We start from the raw sequence: 22,581 nt of genomic DNA, 5'->3' as shown, positions 1-22,581 counted from the left end.
ATTGAAAGACATTCTAAACAGAGATAGCTAGAATGTTCTGGTATAAAGAAATATGAAATGTTATCAAAATGCATGGCATATACTTTGGAAAAGGATGAGATGATGAAGGCCTTTTTATGCCAGGCTAAGGAGATATGCATAAAGGTCAGTAGACTATTTCAAAATATGAATTTCTCTGAAATGATGTAGATTTGAGATGCCAGACTTAAAATGGAGTGTGTTGATTCAGAATTCTTTTCTCTCAACAAAGGAAATTTTCTTCTCTTATAAACCCACTCCATAATTCCAGGTGCCCAGAGGACCTCAGAAATTAGTCTAACTCTAAGTATTCTTTGCCAAATATTCTGAAATATAAACAGAGTCCAAACTTTAGTTCAGGGGTTTACTACCTAGATTATTAGGAACCACTTGCAAATCTTTTAGAAAAGATAATGCCTCCTAACATGATGCATTGAGAATACAATGTTACCTCTGTGGAATTTCGGGTGAAAAACCATAATCTCAATCTAATAAATACCAGGCGAACACAAATTGAGGGAACAATCTACAAAATTAGTGGCATGCTCAATATTTTTCCAAAAACCATCAAAGTCACAACAAAGAAGACCAAGGAAATCGTTCCAAATTAAGAGACTAGAGATATGACAACCAACTATGCAATGTGTAAACTTACAATGAGAAAATAAATATCTATGAAGAATATTATTTGGACAATGGAGGAAATCTGAATGAATACATATTGGATTAGAAAATAATAGTGTATCAATGTTAAACCTCTTGATTTTGATAAGGGTACTCTGTTTATATAAGAGAATATCCTTGTTCTTAGGGGATATAGACTGAAGTATTTAGGGATAAAGGAATCCAATGTCTTCAAATTACTCCAAATGGTTCAGAAGAAATATGTATATGGACATTCTACATAGAGGTGATCTGAATATACTTGCCTGACAAAGAACCAGTCTGAGACTCAGTATGGTAAAGCTCCAACAGTGTGATTCACACCTCAGTCAACAGGTAGACAATAGGTAATTTTGACATGGGGACTTAATTGAATCCCTGAAACCCTATTACTGACTCAGTTGCCTAATATGCCTATGCATATAGGCATATTCTTGCTTCTGACTAAACCTGAACTTATAAAAATTTTCTCTCTATATATTTATCTGAGGTTCTGGATTCAACCAGAAGCAATAACCCCATCATGAACAATTAATTAGATCAGATAAAGTGATTTTATGAAATTTTCAGGAAATAATCCGAACAATCATTAAAAAGTAACTTACTTGACAGCATTTGGATCCAAACTAGCATATAAATAATACAAGCATTTCATTCTCTCTTCTGTTTCCAGATTGTGGGGGACAAGATACTGAGCAAAGATTTTTTCTACCAACAGCCTATGAAACAAACAAACCCCCAATAACACAATTATTCCACTTTTTAGAGATTTTTCTCTATAGTCTATAAAACAAACAAAAACCTCCCAGATAACACTGTTCTGTTTTTTTAAAATAGCCATTTTGTATTAGAACCACAAACTGCAAAGATAACATACCAAGGGTAGCATGTATGTGTGTAAATACAATGAAAATGATCAGTATGTGATCAGTTCTTTTCCCTGAAGATATATTTATTTTTTTAATATTTAGAGCTATGCTAGCTATTTGTGGCTTTAATTTCTAATTTGTCAGTATGAAATAGGTGTTCTAAAAGGGTTGTATGTCATTCCTAAACATAGGGTGCTAGGGTACTAGGTTACCTATTCTTTCAATGGTCTGGAGTTATAACAAATTACTTAATACTAATATATAAAGCTATGATCTCAAGAATAGCCAATTCTAAAAAGAAAAAGAAAACAAAAACAACACCCCCCCCTACCAAAACCCCACATTAATTTCCTTTGATTACAGTTCAGCTCCTTTCTCATGTTGTCATAAACGCCCCCCCCCCCCAAAAAAAGAACACACACACACACAAAAAAAAAAATACAGGGGGTTCTACCTTCATACTATTTCCTGAAAATTTAGCTTTTCCTGTATACATTTGATATTTCTTCTTTCCATGGTCTTGCTAAGCTTATATTTATTATTCAATATCATTGGAATAAGAGAATACAAGGACTCTTCATTAATCAATAAAATACATATCCAGTGATGCAAAGTAGTCAATTTAATTCAATAACACATTACCAAGTATTTTACAAAACCCAAAATCATTATTACAATCCAATATAAAATAATACTAGGTAAGTAACATTCAGACAATGAAAATGACAAAAGGCATCATCACGTGAAAAAAGTTATAACTATGTATGGGGACAAATGTTAACCACACTTACTGTGGCAATCATTTCTCAATATATACAAAGATGAAACCATTACTGGTATATTGTATATAATTATGTCAATTACACTGAAATAAAAAAACTACACAGTAATACTTCTATTGGTACTTATGGTGTTGTAAAAAGGAAAAATAATAATTATTAAATAGTGCTGTATTGCCAGGCATAGAGTTAGGGGGCTTTACATTCATTATTTTATTTAATCCACATGACAATTCTTTAAGGAAAGCTTTATTATTATTCCTTTTTAGATAAAACTGAATGGCACAGAAGTTGTCAGTTGTGCAAGAGCACACACCCAATAAAGGGCAGAATGAACATTTGGTTTCTAGTCTGACTCCAAAGCTTATGCCTATTTCACTATTATTATGCTACCTTACAATCTTGGTTAGAGTCATATACAAACACTAGAAGGCTCGGTGCATGAATTTGTGCATGGGTGGGGTCTGGCCGGCCAGCCCCACTCCCTGGTCAAACTCCTGGTTGAGGGGACAATTCGCATATTAGCCTTTTATTATATGGGATAGCATGCATAAATACATGGAAAATAGTTTCTAGACTTAGAAGTTATTAAAAAATTAAATGATATTTTTTAGAAATTAAAAGCACCTTTATATTCAACCATTCTAGCAACATGTTACTCACTTGTCATCGATGCTATTCTGATAATAAATATGCAGAAGTTTGTCTTTTATCCAGCTGACTTTCTCTGCAGCTTCCTTTCCTGCTTCACCATGAAGACAATATTTCTTATAAAGCTGAGCCAAACCCATCATAGCTTCTTTTCTTACTCGCCACTAGAAAGTATAAAGTTCATTGAATGAGCTAGATACCAAACTTTAGTATACCAATTTGCAAAAATTGCCAATTCTTTACTAGGCTGTACTATTAGACTTATGTGTACAAAAACAGCACAATATTTTTCATAAGAGGCAAACAAACTGTTTAACCCACAATTTTGAATATGCTCTGACTTAAAAAAATCAGGCTACTTTAAAAATTATCCAATGCAAATTCTGCTAAATCATCTGCCAACTTATTTTCTTCAAAGCCAAGCAATTGTAAATCTTACAAAGATTTCATTCAATTCTGTCTAAAAAAAATCTGGCCAAGTTTTAGAAGCAATTAAAGGGTAAAAATAAAGTATAAAATGCACTCCTTACACAAAAAAAGGAATAGCTCAGAACAAGAGCAAAATTTAATACCAAGATCCTGGAATTGCTAAGTTGGAAAGTACCTTGGACATCTTCTTAGGTGAACTTCCCTACCTTAGAGATTAAGAGGGCAAATGATTTACTTAGCCACATCCTAGTTAGTTAAAGACTCTGTGGGACTTCTAGAGTTTTGGATGGTTTACTAGTTGGAAAGAAAGGTAGTTGGATGAGGGTGGACAGAAAGAAAAGGAGACTATAAAAACATAGTTAGAATCATGATAGTAAAATGTAATAAAGCAATAACCAAAAAAATATATTTGTTTCAATAACAAATCAGAGAATACTATCCTTAGTTTAAATTAAAACTCCCTGATAAAATTTTTGTAGTGGACAGAATGAAACTTTGTTCCCATACAACAGGTAATAGATGGTTTGTAACATTTCTTAAACAAAACCAAATAATTTAAGCAGTAAAACCTAAGATTAGCATACAGAAAACACATTTCAGAAAGTCTATACCCAAGGCTATCTAATTTATTACATCTAAAACATCCAATAAGGCCGGGCCGGCATGGCTCAGTGGTTGAGCGTTGACCAGGAGATCACAGTTCGAATCCCAGTCAGGGCACACGCCCCGGTTGTGGGCTCAACCCCCAGTAGGGGGTGTGCAGGAGACAGCCGATCAATAATTCTCTCTCATCATTGATGTTTCTATTTCTCTCTCCCTCTCCTTTCCTAAAATATCCAGTAAGTGCTATTATGAGCACATCACATCATGCAGTCTCAGGAAGAGTCATTCAGTCACTTTCTGAAACGATAAACACTGACAGAAATAGGAATGAAATGTTCCTAAAAAGAGGAAATAAAACAAACAGCAATTTAAACTGGTTATGTGTGAAAAAAATAAAATAAAAATAAACTGGTTATGTGTGTGCTAATTATCAAGTTACCACTAGGGAGATTATAATTTCATTTAAATTAAAGTCAAGGGGAAAAACTCTTCAAAGTCAGAATTACTGACATAGCTGAACAAGTTAAACAGTGTCTATGCTACTAGTACATAACTGCCTTCTTTGACTATTTCAAAAGAACTTAAAGAATACAGCTTGCTTTATTTCATAACCAAGAAATATTACTTCTACCCTGAAATTATAACTAAACTACACTGGATTTGGGAGAACATCAGGTTTTCAACTATGCCCCAATAAAATAGCACAGTGCAAAGGCAAACCTTTGTTAAAGACGTTAATAAGTAGCATGTCTAATCAGCCTGTCTTGCATGTCTGTCTTTTGCTCATGGATGACACTATGCCTTAGCAATTGTTATTGCTGTTCTTAATACTACTTTTCCATATAACCCACATGTGTGTGTTTTAATTTTTAAAATATTTATTGATTTTAGACAGAAAAAAAGAGAAAGATATTTTTTGTTCCACTTATTTATGCATTCCTTGGTTAATTCTTATATGTGCCCTGACTGGGGTTTGAACCTACAACCTTGGCCCTTGGGGACGATGCTCTAACCAACTGAGCTACCTGGCCAGGGCAACCCATGCTTTTAATTGCTTCCACATGAAGGAAACCACACAAAAAAACTACAACTGTAATTTCTGCCCTTAGATTGGCATACCTAAATGAAAACATCATTGTCAGAGAAAGCATGATTATCTTTTAGTTAAATGAATGACAGCCATATCCACCTAAATTACAAAATACAGTCTCTTTTGAAAATACTAACTATAGGTAATAAATATAGATAATCACTACTCTTTCAGAATTCATTATGCAAGTGAAAAGGTAAAATAGAACTTTAATTTAGCTTTAAAAAAAATATTTATATTGATTTCAGAGAAGAAGGGATAGAAATTTCAATGATAACAGAGAATCATCGATCGGCTGCCACCTGCATGCCCCCTAATGGGTATGGAGCACACAACCTGGGCATGTGACTTGACTGGGAATCAAATTGTGACCTCCTGGTTCTTGGGTTGACACGCAACCACTGAGCAATACTGGCCGCGCTAGCTATTCTTTTTGAAAAGGTAAGCTAGAAGCAAATCATGCATGCTTAAGATCTGAAAAGCTATAGAAAACAATGTATTCATTTATGAAGGTAATTTAAAAATACACAGAAATACAAAATATTAGCTCGTTTTCTGGCAGTGTATTAATTTGATTTTCACACAAAAAAGCTTTAAATATAATAGAAAATAAATTCTTTTGCAGTTAGTAAACAATTTAAACAAAGTAAATTAGAAAAGAATAAGATTCCTCAGAGTTTACCCGTTTATCCAGTGTTCTTTCCCTTACAAAGCCAAGTAGCTGATCATTTACTAAGGCAAGGTCTCTTTTGGCAGCTGTTATTATGGTAACAATAACATCATGGCGAATAGCTTCTTCTGGGTCATGTGATCTAACTTTCAAATATTCTATAATAAGAGGAGAAAACTAAAAATAAATGTTGGCTATCATATCTGTCATGAAAGAAGAGACTAATGCTTTAAGCTTTTGTCCACAATGTTTATAAAATGTGCATAAATTTAAAGCATTTTATTTTTGAGGTAGCAATACCCTATGTAAACACAAATAAACTACGCCATAGTATTTACTACTGCACAATCATATCTTATTTATTTATTTTTTAGGGCTGATTTATTTATTTTACAATATACAAAATAAATCTATTACCAGATTGTAGAAACAAAATAATTAGCCATTTACATGCAATAAACATTAATATTTTAAGAAAAACTATTTTAAATATAGTAATATTACATGCAGTAAATATTAATATGTCAAGAAAAAAAGATATTTTAAATATAATAATTTTACCCAAACTGTACCAACATAGTATAATATTACAAACGTTTTAGGAAATATTAAAAATCTGCAAGTAACAGGATTACTTCTATTATATTCTAAAATATTTTTTTCTCTGGCTCCATTTTTGTTCATTATGTTTTTCATTAATATTCCACATATGAGTGAGATCATGTGATATTCATCTTTCTCTGACTGGCTTATTTCACTTAGCATAATGCTCTCCAGGTCCACCTATGCTGTTGCAAATGGTGGAAGTTCTTTCTTTTTTACAGCAACGTAGTATTCCATTGTGTAGAAGTACCACAGTTTTCTAATCCACTCATTTGCTGATGGGCACTTAGGATGTTTCTAAATCTTAGCTATTGTAAATTGTGCTGCTATGAACATAGGCGCAATAATATCTTAATAAATAATGTATTTTACATCAATTATACTGGGAAAGTCAAATCACAACACAGTATCGGATTAAACAGATTACAATTTAAGTTACAATACAAATTAAGACTGAAAAAAGGAAAACAGTAAAAAAGGCTTACTGATAGGTATATATCTGCACATTACACAATATAAAAAACAGAATTAACATTCTATGACCTATAAAAAATTCCTAAATATTTACAATACAAAATCAAAACAAAATAATGTTACTTCCTCTTTTTTGGTGAACAGCATTTTGATAGAAGCCATTTATTTGCTATTACCAAATAAATAGGTTCAAATGCTCTATGTTCAAATGAATAATGAGAAATTCTAGTCTAGTCCAGAAGGTAACCACTTTCTTAGTTATTAATTGACGTTACTATGTTTAATTTTCACATAGGTATAGTGATTTCATAATATATCACAAAAGCCTACTTCCTCAAACTATGAGGATCACAATATGAAGATTTCAAGTATACTATTATATTAACATGAAATCATTCACTAGTCCAAGGTTGATATAGACCTGAAACAGTGCCTGCCAGAATTAAAAGCTAATTCAAAAACTAAAGTTACGGTTAAAGGTCACATCTAAAATAATATAAAGCAGCTACCTTACCTGTGAGATCCTTTGCTAAATCTGGGTGATTCATTAAACAGTGACTGGCAAATTTCACACTTTCTAATCTCACAGGAACATGAATGTCATTAAACCTACATATGAAAAGATTGCTAAATATTAGTTGTAAGGCAAAACAATTATTTTCAAATAAGGTACACATATCTAACATTATGTAAATGCCTATAAACATGAAATTACTGATTAGAAAGTGTGATTATTATGACAGTTAACATGTTCTGAAGGAAGAATATAAAGTAAAACAATTATTTCACAAAAACAATTTGAAAACAATTTGTTTACCATTCTAAAACAAACAAAAAGCAGTCTAAACACATCTCTGAACCCACACTACCAACAACTTTATAGAGCTCAAAATTTAAGTTTAAAATTATTCTATAAAACAAACAATAAAAATAAATATTTCAAACACACAAAATCTACTTGAAAACTTTTTTTATGAAGAAAATACCAGGGGGATGTGAGGTAGAAAGGAAATCATGTATGAGGCATATTCAGAAGTTCAAAGATGAATACATGAAATGCATATGTCATACTGCCTCACAAACAAAGTTTCATATGAATAGGACCGCAGGGGAGCTGAGTATCTGTCCGCTGGTGCACCAGGCCTTTCAGAAGCCTCCGGCGTGGCGAAGGCTTCTGAAAGGCCTGGTGCCTGAGTGGACAGGCACCCAGCTCCCACGCTTTTGATGGTCCGCAGTGGGACGTGAGCTCGCTGCCCCAGAGGCCCCTTCTGTGCCGCAGCACAGCCATGGCGCAGATGCTGAGCTCGAGCCGCTGCTGGAGACGCGAGCTCAGTGTCCCGCTGGCCCAATCGGCTACCCCGACCACCCCGAGTCCCGCCACCCCGCGCCTCCTGGCCAATCGCAGGCATAGCGAAGGTATGGTCAATTTGCATATTTGTCTATTATTAGGTAGGATGTGATTTTTAAATAGCAGGAAATATTTTTACTTTTTAAGTGATCTCAAAAACAACCAATTAGCCTGGCCAGTGTGGCTCTATGGTTGAGTATGGACCTAGGAACCAGGCAGGAGGTCACAGTTTGATTCCCCTGATTCCCAAGAGGGCACATGAACGGGTTTCTAGCTCAATCGCCGCTAGGGGGAGTGCAAGAGGCAGCCAACGGATGATTCTCTCATCACTGTTGCTTCTGTCTCCCTCTCCCTCTCCCTTACACTCTGAAATCAGTAATAAAAACAAAAAAGAAACAAAAAAATATATTAAAACAAAAAAGCCCCCACAACCAATTAAACTAAAGTTATTTAATAAATGTTTTAATTTTAACATCCATGCCTACTTTCTTATATCCAGAGATAATCAATCATATTTTAATAAATTCTTGCATTTAGGGCTTATAATTTTCTAAATGCCAGAGAAAAATAAAAATAATGCTATTGCCCTAGCTGGTTTGGCTCTGTGGATAGAGCATCAGCCTGCAGACTGAAGGGTCCCAGGTTCGATTCCGGTCAAGGGCACATGCCTGGGTTGCACAGGCTCGATACCCAGTCCGGGGCGTGCAGGAGGCAGCTAATCAATGATTCTCTCATCATTGATGTTTCTATCTTTCTCTTCCTTTCACTTCTTCTCTGAAATCAATAAAAATGTATTTTTAAAAAGAAAATTATTTTTTAAAAAAGGAAAAAGAAAACTCTTATGGTTCAGTTTTTACAAGTAAAACAGGTAAAAAAAAGGATTCTTGAACTTTGTTTTGCTATAAATACTGATGTCAATCACAAGGACAGAATCGCTCCTCTACATATCGACAAGTACAGTTGCTTCATTCTTTCTACTCTAATTCTTATAAATTCAAGTTTAGTTATTTAAATATTACTTAATACTATTAAGACCTTCAAAATGTAAGTTATCATTGTCAGTATCTGAAATTTCTGATTTGTTTGTTATATTTTATTTTATTTTTTTAAAAATATATTTTATTGATTTTTTATAGAGAGGAAGGGAGAAGGAGAGAGAGTTAGAAACATCGATGAGAGAGAAACATCTATCAGCTGCCTTCTGCATACTGGGGATGTGCCCGCAACCAAGGTACATGCCCTTGACCGGAATCGAACCTGGGACCCTTGAGTCCGCAGGCTGACGCTCTATCCAGAGCCAAACCGGTTAGGGCATGTTTGTTATATTTTAATGTTTAACCTAAGACTATTACAAAGAGTATTATATCGAATTTACTTTAAGAAAATTTCTGAGCCCATTTTCTGAATAGGCTGAATTAAACAATGGTAAATCTCAAATGCTCTACAGAATACTAATAGTTAAAATTGACTTTTTAATCAAATTTTGAAACAAAAAAGTATGTACAGAAATGCAAGGGGGAATTTAATACATTCCATAGATTTTTTCCAACCTTACCATCAAGTTGATAGAACGTAATAATTCTAAGTTCTTGAGAAAAAACATTAAAAACTATTTGAGTGAAGAGTAATGATATTTTCAATTTCAAAATGAGACAATACCAAATTAGTTCAAAACATACACCATGCATGCACTTAGACATGCTACAGACCTAAAAGATAAGCACTAGTAAATGAATTGCTGGGCTGAAAAATGGCATGAGCATGGCTTCACTTACATGATTTAGCTTTCTTCATAAAAATCTGTCTTCTAATTTGTTCTCCAAGAAAGATAGCAACAAAGATACTAAAGAGACAAACACTTATCAAGTAAAGTTTTGATATATGTGTGGTTTTAGTGGATCATATTGACTGGCCTCCAAAACATAAAGAATCCATAGAATTGTATGTTCTCTTACCGTCCAAGAAAACACTGCCAAAGAGGACGATTCTGTGTTGCCAGATCAGAATCTTTAGAACCAAACAATTTAGCTAAAAGTCGAACAACGGCTAATCGCTCTTCTCCATCATTGCTCTAAGGGAAAAGAGAAAATAAATGAATCCGGCAATTTGTTCATTACATCATAGGAAATAAAATGAAACATTCCCAAAAAGCTACAATTTCACATTCTGCTTATAGTGATATGAGAACTTTATAATACATGCTTTCCTTTACTATGCCGATATTGTTTTAATTCTATGTTAGATCATATCTGGTTCTTTGCTCTTACTTCAAACCCTCCCAACTGCTAATATATGCCTACTTCACTGCTTGTTTGCAGGCTACACAGGTGTTACAGAAATAAGTTAATCATTCAATTCTAACATTCCCTAAGGCTCCTAGAAAAAATTTTGTGAAAGGAGAAGCTACAAATAATTCCCATCCTAATAAAGACTTTTTACAAGAAATCATTCCTATAATTTGAGCTCCAACATAAACCCATATCAATTAAAGTTTTGATATGTAAAGTTTTAAACAAGGATCGATCCTCTGCTGACTGGAGAATAAGACACAGAAGAATGTCATAACTCAGGGAAACTCATTTTAATAGAAGAACAAGAATGTTAAGAACACCTTAAACTGAATACTACAAAAAAGCAAAACTTAAAGTTGTTTATGAAAGGGGCTTCCTATTTTCTTGGCCTGAATCAATATGTTATGAAAATTTTGTTCCAATTTCACTAGTGATGTCATGTCTTAATATAAATTAAGTTATTCTGAAATCATAAGGAGTTTTAAAAAATCAGATAGTCAATGGGAAAATAAAGGCAATGATTAAAAGCAATTGCTAATTTTTTTAAATGTTCAAATACAATGTCTAAAACAATACCAGAAACCCAATAAACAAATATTCATGAGAAAAGACAATAAGTTAAAAAAGAAAAAGGAGAGGAAACCAAGATGGCGGCATAGGTAAACACCTAAACTGCTGCCTCGCACAACAATTTCAAAAAATACAACTAAAAGACAAAAAAAAACACCATCCAGAACAACAGGAAAGCTGGCTGAGTGGAAATTCTACAACTAGAAGGAAAGAGGAAAGCACATGGAGAATCAGAGGAGCTGCAAAAGGCTGAGGTACAGAGACACATGCGTGGAGGGCTGAGTGCCTGGCTGGCTTTCTCTAGTGGGAAGGAGACAAAAGCTCCCAACTGCGCTGAACCCCAGTTCCAACTGCACTGAACACCAGTTCCGGGCAAGACCCTGGGGACCCAGGCTTATAAGGGGGAAAACTGGACTGTCAGGTGAAACTCAGGGGAGCCGCAAAAGGCAGAGGTCTGGAGGCGTGTGCGTGAGTGCACAAAGAGAGGACTGACTACTGAGTGCGCTGCTGGCTTTCTCTAGCAGGAGAGAAACGGAAGCTCCCCACTGCGCTGAACTCCAGTTCCGGGCAAGAATCTGGGAATCCAGATTCATTGGAGGAGAAACTGGACTGTCTGTTAGCAGGCGAAACTTGAGGCAGGCTTACTCTCAGAGGTGCTTGCAGAGATTACCGAGGGACACTGAGACCCAGGGGCCTCATAGGGCAGGGCTGACCGGAAGCCAAGGCTGTCTGCTCAGCCCTGAGACTCTGCCCCATTCAAGCTGAGCATAGAGGCTTTTGCAATTTTGCAAGTCTTGTCTCATAAGAGTGTATCCAGCACAGAAGTTCTCCCGGCATAGATACAGCTGATCCTCAAAGCCAATTGGCCTGGAGGTCAATTCCTCCCAGTGATACCAACAACAATCAAGGCTTAACTATAACAAGGCTGTACACACAGTCCACAAAGGGGTGCACCAAGAGTGTCCACCTCAGGTTACTGGGGAGGCCGAGCCACTGGGACATATAGGACACCTAGCACACAAAGCTACCCTACCAACTCAGGGAAGCAACGAAAATGCGGAGACAAAGAAACAGATCACAAACGAAAGAAATGGAGGAAAACAAACGACTGGATATAGAGTTCAAAATCACGGTTATAAGATTTTTCAAGAATTTCCTAGAAAAGGTCGATAAATTTAGCGAGACGCTCGAGGATATGAAAAAGGACCAACTAAAAATTAAACATACACTGACTGAAATAAAATATATTATACAGAGACCCAACAGCAGACTAGAGGAACGCAAGAATCAAGTCGAAGATTTGAAATACAAAGAAGCAAAAGACACTCAACCGGGAAAGCAAAAAGCAAAAAGAATAAAAAAATATGAAGATAGTGTAAGGAGCCTCTGGGACAACTTCAAGCGTACCATCATCAGAATAATGGGGGTGCCAGAAGAAGAGAGAGAGCAAGATACTGAAAACCTATTTGAAGAAATAATGACAGAAAACTTCCCCAACCTGGTGAAAGAAATAGACTTACACATACAGGAAGCACACAGAACCCCAAATAAAAGGAATCCAAAGAGGACCACACCAAGAAACATCATCATTAAAATGCCAAGAGCAAAAGACAAAGAGAGAATATTAAAAGCAGCAAGAGAGAAACAGTTAATTACCTACAAGGGAGCACCCATACGATTGTCAGCTGATTTCTCAACAGAAATTACGCAGGCCAGACGGGAGTGACAAGAAATATTCAAAGTGATGAATAGCAAAAACCTACAACCAAGATTACTCTACCCAGCAAACCTATCATTCAGAATTGAAGGTCAGATAAAGAGCTTCACAGATGAGAAAAAGCTGAAGGAGTTCATCAACACCAAACCAGTATTATATGAAATGCTTAAATGTATTCTTTAAGAAGAGGAGGAAGAAGAAAAAGGTAAAGATAAAAATTATGAACAAATACATATCTATCAACAAGTGAATTAAAAATCTGATGAATAGAATAAACTGGGGAATATAATAGAATCAGGGGCACAGAAAGGGAGTGGACTGAAAATTCTCAGGGGGAAAGGGGTGTCGGGGGTGTGGGAAGAGACTGGACAATAATCGTACACCTATGGATGAGGACAGTTTGGGGGAGGTAAGAGGGTGGGGTGGGAACCAGGTGGAGGGGAGCTATGGGGGGAAAAAGAAGAACAATTATAATAATCTGAACAATAAAGGTTTATTAAATTTTTTAAAAAAGAAAAAGCATGATATATCATCTTTTCCTTATGAGTATCTTCACTTTCAGGAATATGGATTTTATGGATAAAGTGGGTACACGTATCAAACTTTTAAAAATGAAAATGTTATCAAGCTTTATTGAACACTTATAATCACAAAATGACTTACTTCAGCAAAGTTTTTCTCAAGCAATGTGACAAGCAGATTAGTGCTGCCTTTTAGTAAGTACAATTGACTAGCCAACATGATTTATTTTTTTTTAAAGAAATCAATCTATCTCTTAAATGTCAAGCACTAGAATAAGGGGAAGTCTTATTCTACTTGCAAGTGACTACTTTAGTAGCTTAGTGATTATTTCAAATAATGTTACATTTCATATCTATGTTTAACTACTGAAATAAAAATACATGAGAACTCTGAATACATCAATATGTGGAACAACAAATTGATATTTCTCTCTCTCCCTTTCCCCCTCTCTAAATCAAATAAAACAATTTTTAAAAATTAAAAAAAAACACTGTTCAAAATTTTAAATAAATTCCTTGAGTGAAGTTGGAATATAATTTATAGAGATGGTATAATTTTTTGATGCAAAAATGATGTATAACTATATTATTAATCTATCCCAAAGTATAAAATTATCTCATTAAGATATTACATAATACATTGTTTGACTATAAATACATATATATCTTAATAATTAAAACAGTGAACAAATATTAAAGATTTTGTATCAACAATTTGCCAGTGACTTTCTAAAAAACAAACAAACAAAAAACCCCACACACCTCTCTAAAGGCTGCTCGTAGTTTTCATTTCTTTTTATCCTAGCTAGAAAAGGCAACTAACTCTGATTCAGAATAATTCTCCGAAAATTTTCACTCTAACCAAAATAAGGCAATAGTAACTGGGTTTTTGGTGTGTTTTTAAAAAAGATTTTTAAGGAGAGAGGAAGGGAGAGGGGGAGAGAGATGTGAGAGCAGAACACTGGTCGTCTGCCTCCTGCACCAGCCCGACGGGATGGAGCCTGAAAATTGGGCATGTGCCCTGACCAAGAATCGAACCAGCAACCTTTCAGTGCATGGGACAATATCCAACCAACTGAGCAACACTGGTCACTGCAGTATAGTAACTGTTTTACAGTACTTTTAAATTTGTGAAATAAATGTAAATGTCTGTGTGTATGTGTGATGAAAAAAGTCTTAAATGCAAAATGTGGCAAATTTCATGATAACTACAGCCAAGACTGTTAAGTAGGACAACTCCAGGGTACCCCTGAAATACAAGAGAATAGCACTTTGTGGACCCATGCAGTGGACAGTATATATAGTTGTAAGAAGTAGCCCAGTACAGAGTAAAATAAAAAATTGTAACCTGTGACCTCTTAACTATTAAAAGGTGTAGCTATATTCAAAGATATAGCTACACTAAAATCACCACAGTAATAGTGGTAACTCAAAAAGGGCACCCTAATTGTATATAGATAGTACCTAAACTACTCTGAATTTCAGTTTCTTCATTCAGGATGAGAAAAGTAAGACTGGTACAGTCTAGGGTTGCAGCCAGGAGCAAATAAGAACACAGGTGATGGCACCTGTTTTAAGACAATAAACAAATATTCCATCATTACTATTATCTAGACATAGTATAGTTCAGTATAAAGTTTAAAAAGACATAAATTTATTTATGAACATAGCAAAACAAAAATCAATGGCTTTGTTTTATATATACGACACTAAAACAGACTATAACAGAAATAACATTAACTCACTACAGTGTTTTTTTTTTGTTTTTTTTTTAAATTTCTTTATTGATTAAGGTGTCACATATTTGTCCTCACCCCCCCATTCCCATCCCACACCCCTCCCCATGGATGCCCCAACCCCCTGTTGAACTTAACCATTGGTTAGGCTCTTATGCATGCACACAAGACCTTTGGTTGATCTCTCCCTTCTCCCCCCACCCTCCCCTATCCTCCCTCTGAGGCCCGATAGTCCGATCGGTGCCTCCTTGTTTCTGGTTCTGTTCTTGTTCATCAGTCCATGTTGTTCATCATTTCCCCTAGATGAGCGAAATCGTGTCACTAGAGATGTACTTATAAGAATTGAATGTGCGACGGGCAATAATAGTTATGCTGACAGGCAAAAAATCAGTCTGTAGTGAGTTTCTTTCTGGACCAACAGTTCTTTTGAGACCCAATATCAATGTCCACCAGTTCCTTATGAGTACATGTCGGCACTGACCCCTCAGCTCTGGATGGTGGACAAATGGTGATAATGCAGGTCCGACTCCCTCTGGTTTGGTCTCGGCCGGACCCAGGGGGGGCACGGCTTCACCCGGACCCGGGACCCAGGCTCACCTGGATCCAGGGGCCCGCGGCCTCACCCGGACCCGGGACCCAGGCTCACCCGGATCCAGGGGCCCGCGGCCTCACCCGGACCCGGGATCCAGGCTCACCCGGACCCGGGACCCAGGCTCACCCGGATCCAGGGGCCCGCGGCCTCACCCGGACCCGGGACCCAGGCTCACCCGGATCCAGGGGCCCGCGGCCTCACCCGGACCCGGGACCCAGGCTCACCCGGACCCGGGACCCAGGCTCACCCGGATCCAGGGGCCCGCGGCCTCACCCGGACCCGGGACCCAGGCTCACCCGGATCCAGGGGCCCGCGGCCTCGCCCGGACCCGGGGCTCACTACAGTGTTAATTTAAAAAAGGAATTAGGAGTAATTGAGGACTGTGGTAAACTGAGTTCTTAATTCATTTAAGAAGGTGTTACTACTCAGTTTTAGCCATTTTGTTGTCATATAGAACCAATGTTGCCAAATCTCCTGATTTTTTTTATTGTTGCTACTATTACAGATGTTCCTTTATGAAAGAAAATGCATACATCTGAACTGTTAAACAAAATTTGACCTTTAAACTTACTAATCCATTCAATGTTAGTAACTAAAGAGAGAAGTCTTTGTTATAAGATTAAAAAAAAAAATCAAATAGACCAGTGGTCGGCAAACTCATTAGTCAACAGAGCCAAATAGCAACAGTACAATGATTGAAATTTATTTTGAGAGCCAAATTTTTTAAACTTAAACTTCTTCTAAAGCCACTTCTTCAAAATAGACTCGCCCAGGCCGTGGTATTTTGTGGAAGAGCCACAATCAAGGGGCCAAAGAGCCGCATGTGGCTTGCGAGCCTCAGTTTGCCGACCACGGAAATAGGCCTATTTTCAGGCTGGACTCAGCTTGTTAGCAACCTCTGCTTTACATTAAATGAACCTACAAAAGTATGCGTTATGAACAATCACTACAGTTTAGCTTCCCTCAGTTTACATTAAGTCCATACATGGAAATCTGAAAGTTTAGTTTCTAAATCCTTCCCATCATCTATCATGGCAATCTTCTTTACGGATTAAAGGGGCTTGACTTTTCACATTCAGACATTGGGAGAAAGTATTTTAATACTTTATATCTAGAAATAACTTGGCACATAAACATTTTTAGGCTATTAAAATAAACTCTTAATAAACAAGTAAGACCATGTTCTCTATATAACATTTTTCCACAACAGAATTTCTTAGAAGCCTGTTACCAATGTCCCTTATACTAAACTAGTGTCCCAGTGCACGGATTCGTGCACATTGAAAGAAAATTAATTAGAAGGAATATTTTAATATTGCTATTTGCTCTTTCTCTATAATAGAAGTGTCAATCAAATTCACAATCAACAATGACAGATCAAAACACACGCATGTGACTGGCGCCAGTGAGAGCTTTGTATGTATCGTGCACACGTGAGTCAACTTAGCCTTTTATATATATAAATAAACTTGCTTAATTAGACCTGCTCTCTGACTTAGCTAAATTTTTTCCAGTGAAGCACCCCAACTTCCAATTCAGGTAAATATCAACACAAAGCAGATTATTATTGTAGATCATGCAGGGGGAACAAAGGGTAAAATATTTAACTGCAGCAGTGTTTGACTATATTCTGCGCAGTGAGAAAACCTGAAGTCATTTTCAAGTTCCACCACTTACTTCTTTTCAGTCGGGTCAAGTTTCTAAACTTTCTAAATCTCCGTTTTCCGGCTAATGAAAAGAAAATATGATTCCACCGAGTTGCCTATCTACCTACTCCAGGACTTCTGTGAGGATCAAATGAGATGAGGCACGGGAAAATGCCTCACAGATATTAGGTTCAAGTGTAAAATGTTTGCACCTGGCTATAAAGCAAGTTGGGTTCCTGGGCTGAAGAAACTGCAAGGAGGCTAGTCGTAAGGGAGAGGAAGCTGGGCGTAGCTACGTGACGCCATAACCCGGTGCCGACAGCTACCATTACTGGGCTGGGCTAGGCTGTGGGCCGCATTTTGCGCCATGAGGTACTGGCAGTATCGGCTGCGATTTGGTGGGGTGTCACGGCCTATGTCCCACTTGGGGGAATCTGAGTGTTGGTTTGTCGGCACCAGATCCATGGTGCCATTTATTATTATTACTTTTTTATCTTTATTGATTAAGGTATTGCATATGTATCCTTATGCCCCCATTGCCCCCCCCCCCCCCAAACCCGGTGCTGTTTATTTTTAAATGGCCATTGTATGTCATGGCAACTCCTGTGTTGAGTGTGTCTGCCCCTGGTGGACAGTGCGCATCATAGCTACTAATTGGATGGACACTTAGCCTTTTATATATATACTAGGGACCCGTTGCAGGAATATTTCCTGCAAGACTTCTGGCGGGCTTCCCTCCCGCCCCCCCCCCCCCACCTCTCCCGCTGCGGCGGGCGGGGCGGGCCGAACGGGCGGGGCGCCTCCCGCCCGTCCCGCCCACCCAACCCAGCCAGCCTCGCCCCACACTCCCGACCCTCTGCACCCGCTGACGCAGCTGCCTCTGTGGCCATGCGCTGCCGCCGCCTCTGATCACCCCACCTGCCACGCACGCTGCCGCCGCCTCCTCGGCCCCTCGCGCTGCTGCTGTGCTCCACCTGCCCACCCGCCCCACCACGCGCCACCCGCCTCGCCACGCCCCGCCCACAGCCACCACCGCCTCCAAGGCCACCGCGGCCTCGCACATCGCCCGCCACGCCTCGCCTGCAGCCTCCACTGCGCACCCTGCCCACTGCCGCTGCCGCCACCACTGTGGCCGCGTCGCCGCTGCTCACACTGCCCGCCACCGCCTCAGAGGCAACCATGGCCGCGTGCTCCACAGCTGTGCCGCCGCCCACCCGTGCAGCCGCCATGCTTTCTGCTTTCTTCACTGCTCCCTCCCTCAGCATATGCAAATTAACCGCCATCTTGTTCACTCTGATTGGCTGTGGGCATAGCGAAGGTACGGTCAATTTGCATATTACTGTTTTATTAGATAGGATACATAACAAATGCTTGTAATAAAGATAGTGTGGACAATTCTTATCTGTTTTAACTGTATAACTGAGCAAAACATTTTATCTTATGCTTGTTATCTCAAAAATATAAACTGTAATGTTGGTACTAATTATACTATAGCTTGATTTACATATCAAATATTGTATATAAAAAGCCTTTCAAAAAGTCTAGAACATTAAGCAAACTTAAGGTGTTATCTTGTGTAAGCTAGAAGATCAAGTGTCAAGTTTTTCATATTTTTTAAGGAGTTATAAATTTCTTGCTTAGTTATAAAAAAAAATACACTCCCAAGTCATATAGTAAAATTTTTGTCCTTGTTCTATACTATGAAAGGGTAAAAGAGTTGTAATCAAGACCCTGTGAGCACTTAATTTGAAATCTTTTGATGCTCTAAAACATATCTAGCCTAGCCATTATGACTCAATGGTTGAGCGTTGACCTATGAACCAGGAGGTCACTGTTCCACCATTCCTGGTCAGGGCACATGATCGGGTTGCGGGCTCTTCCCCAGGAGAGGGTGTGCAGGAGGCAGCCAATCAATGATTCTCTCTCTTCATTGATGTTCCTATCTCTCTCCCTTACTTTTCCTCTCTGAAATCAATAGAAATATTTAAAAAATAAAAAAATCATTTCCAATACTAAATACCATTTAATAACATGTATCATAAGTTTTTGGGATACTCTACATTTCATATCTATTATTTGTGTCACTGTGTTCATCAGGTATTTAACAACTAGGTAAGTTATAATTTTGCAATGTATATTCTTCTATGACCTAGATAAGAGATACTGCTGTATTCAAATTATTCCAAAATATATACCTTAACTAAATATTAAAAGGATAAATTGAACTCATATTTTACAGCTAAAGGAAAACTAATTTATATATATAATTTTTCTTAAAGTTTAAAAGGCTTAAAAATTATAGTCAGTCCTACCTTCAGTTTGAATTCAAGCTGCGGCATGACAGATAATAATAAGTGAGGATCTATAGCAAAAAGCTCCTGAATCAGATCAAATACATGTTCTGACAAATCACTTACTGACGATCTTCCAAGCACCAGGACTTGATTGAAAAACTAAAGGAGATATTAAAACAAAATATCCATTTCATTTAAAAACTTAGATAGGTTGTTTTAATAAACATGGGTTTAAAAAACTATATAATTAGGCATTATATATACAACTAAAGGGGATGAAACAGAACAGATATTTCAAACAATATATGATACAACAGTCACCAAAACAGATGAAATTAAGTTCTACACATCAAATCATGAATGTTACATGGAAGAGAAAGGTAAAAAATACCCTGATTGTTAGCTTTCTTTCAAGTTAGAATGACATTTGTGGGAATCTTAATTTTCATTTAAACAGAACAACTTAGTCTATGTAATTCATCATAGAACACTTTATAGAGAAATTTCCTAATAGCAGAGAAAAAATTTTGTTTTAATCTTTTTTATTTGAGTGTGACCAATTTTTCCATGACTTTAATAATAAAGACTATTTAAAGGTAGTGTTAATTTTTTTTAAATACTCAGAGAAAGTCAAATACATTGTGAGTCAGAGGACAAAGAGAAGGAAAAGCTGACAGAAAAGCTAACTGATCATTTTTTAAAATGTTATGAAAAAACAAAGAGAATACAATGTCAAGAGCACAATTAGATGAAACCTCCATTTCCTACCAACATATACACCCTTAGAAAAAAAAGTATTAAATTTAAAAATGCTAAAGAGGCAGTTGTATGCAACTGATACAAGCATATACTTTTCTGAAGTATCATCAAAAGATATTTGTTTTGAAAGACAACATACTTTTGTTCTAAATGAAGCTGTTTATAGGCTAAATAAACACATATGTGAAAGTTTCTAATAAATTAGTACATGGATTAAGAATTACACAATTATGGAATAAAGGCTGAAATACATACATTGGCAATGCAGGCCTCAATAGTCTGGACTGTCCTTTTCAATAGGCCTTTTGCAAGGTCAAAGGACTGTTTATTTAAGTTCTGAAAAAAATACAAATATGCAAAGTTACAAATGATTTGGTGAATTTATTCTAGCACCATTAGAACACTACGGTCTTCAAACATACAAAATATAAAGCAAAAAATACAATGGGCCCTGGCTGTTGGTTCAGGTGTTAGAGCGTCAGCCTTTCGATCGAAGGGTCCTGGGTTCGATTCCAATCAAGGGCACATGCCTGGGTTGCAGGCTCAATCCCCAGTAGGGGGTGTGCAGGAGGCAGCCGATCAATGATTCTCTCTCATCATTGATGTTTCTCTCTCTCCCTTTCCCTTCCTCTATGAAATGCTTTTGCTTTTGTTAACCAACTTAAATTGGCAATTACACCCATGTATCCTAAACACACACACACACACATACACACACATACACACACACACACACACACACACACACACACACACCCCTCTCTAACTCATGATCTCAGTATTTCATTGTCAGATCAACATGTGCTATGAGGAAGAGTAGATCTAGAAAGTTTTCCAAGTAAAACTGCCAATAAATTATAATTCTGAAATGCTGAATACTATGTTCACTCTTCAAGATTCCCAATGCACTACAAAATATTAAAGGGTCTAAAAATGACTAGAAAAAAAAATACACACTTAATATTTAAAAACTTACTGAAAAGGAAATTCTTATTTTGGAGAGTACCTATTAACATCTCTATACTCTGAAGTTTTAGACCAAATTGAGATTCATTCAACATCAATTTTCACCTCTTCCAAAAAGAAACTATGCCAAGAGCCAGATGGTTAAAATTGTAGGCTTTGTAAGCCATATGGCCAATGCTGCAACTATACAACTCTGCTGCTGTAGGGTAAAAGCAGCCATCCTATCTAATAAAAGAGCAATATGCAAATTAACCATCACTCCGTTGCACCCACAAGCCATGCTCACCAGTCAATCAGGAGCGAGTATGCAAATTAACACAACCAAGATGGCTACAGCCACAGAAAGAGCAGGAGGGAGGCTTGGGTATCCCCAGTGATGGAGGAAGCCAAGCTTTCCGCACACCCTGCCCGGCCCAGGCCTGCACTCCAGGCTACAAAGTTTCAATTATAGAAGATAAATAAATCCCAACAGAAATGGCTGCTGCCACAGATTGAGCAGAAGGCTTGGCTCCGAAAAAAAAAAAAAAAAAGAAAAGAAAAAAAAAGGGGAAAAAAAGAAGGCTTGCTCCACTCCAGGCTACAAAGTTTCAACTGTAGAAGATAAATAAATCCCAGATACCAGGGCCTCCACTTGGGTTGCCGGGGGGCATGGCCGGCCTGCAAACCACCACAGGCCCCTCGCTCAGGCCGCCCCACGCCCCAAGAGAACCCCCACCCTGATCCGGGACACCCGTCAGGGCAAACCAGCTGGCCCCCACCCATGCACCAGGCCTCTATCCTATTTAATAAAAGAGTAATATGCAGATTGACCATCACTCCAACACACAAGATAGCTGCCCCCATGTGGTCAAAGATCCTGCCCCCCATGTGGACACAAGATGGCCACCACAAGATGGCCAGCAGAAAAGGGCAGTTGGGAGGGACCAGGCCTGCAAGGGAGGGCAATTGTGGGCAATCAGGCCAGCAGGGGAGGGCTGTTGGGAGGGACCAGGCCTGCAAGGGAGGGCAGTTGGGGGCAATCAAGCCTGCAGGGGAGGGCAGTTAGGGGTGACCAGGCCTGCAGTGGACGGCAGTTAGGGGTGACCAGGCCTGCAGGGGAAGGCAATTAGGGTCAAACAGGCTGGCAGGGGAGTGGTTAGGGGGTGATCATGCTAGCAGGCAGAAGCGGGTTAGGGGCAATCAGGAAGGCAGGCAGGCGAGCAGGTGGGAGCCAGCACTCCTGGATTGTGAGTGGGATCCCAGATTGGAGAGGGTGCAGGCTGGGCTGAGGGACACCCTTCCCTCCCCCGTGC

General features: G+C 37.9%; 1 protein-coding gene across 3 annotated transcripts in view; it reads right to left on the bottom strand.

The window, feature by feature from the left end:
- Positions 1–22,581, bottom strand: part of PDS5A (PDS5 cohesin associated factor A) — a 98,942-nt gene that overhangs the window by 47,110 nt on the left and 29,251 nt on the right. For all 3 annotated transcript variants that reach the window (XM_079769100.1, XM_079769101.1, XM_079769102.1), the window contains exons 7-13: positions 20,579–20,659; positions 19,583–19,723; positions 10,153–10,268; positions 7,364–7,458; positions 5,785–5,930; positions 2,993–3,144; positions 1,287–1,400 (exon numbers count right to left, since the gene is read on the bottom strand). In XM_079769100.1, the coding sequence (XP_079625226.1) occupies positions 1,287–1,400; positions 2,993–3,144; positions 5,785–5,930; positions 7,364–7,458; positions 10,153–10,268; positions 19,583–19,723; positions 20,579–20,659 (845 nt within the window). The remainder of the gene's footprint in view (positions 1–1,286; positions 1,401–2,992; positions 3,145–5,784; positions 5,931–7,363; positions 7,459–10,152; positions 10,269–19,582; positions 19,724–20,578; positions 20,660–22,581) is intronic.

The sequence above is a fragment of the Cnephaeus nilssonii genome, assembly GCF_951640355.1.
Source record: "Cnephaeus nilssonii genome assembly, chromosome: 1".
Taxonomy (NCBI): domain Eukaryota; kingdom Metazoa; phylum Chordata; class Mammalia; order Chiroptera; family Vespertilionidae; genus Cnephaeus; species Cnephaeus nilssonii.
The sequence above is the reverse complement of the archived record's forward strand: the minus strand, read 5'-3'. Positions and strand labels throughout refer to the sequence as shown.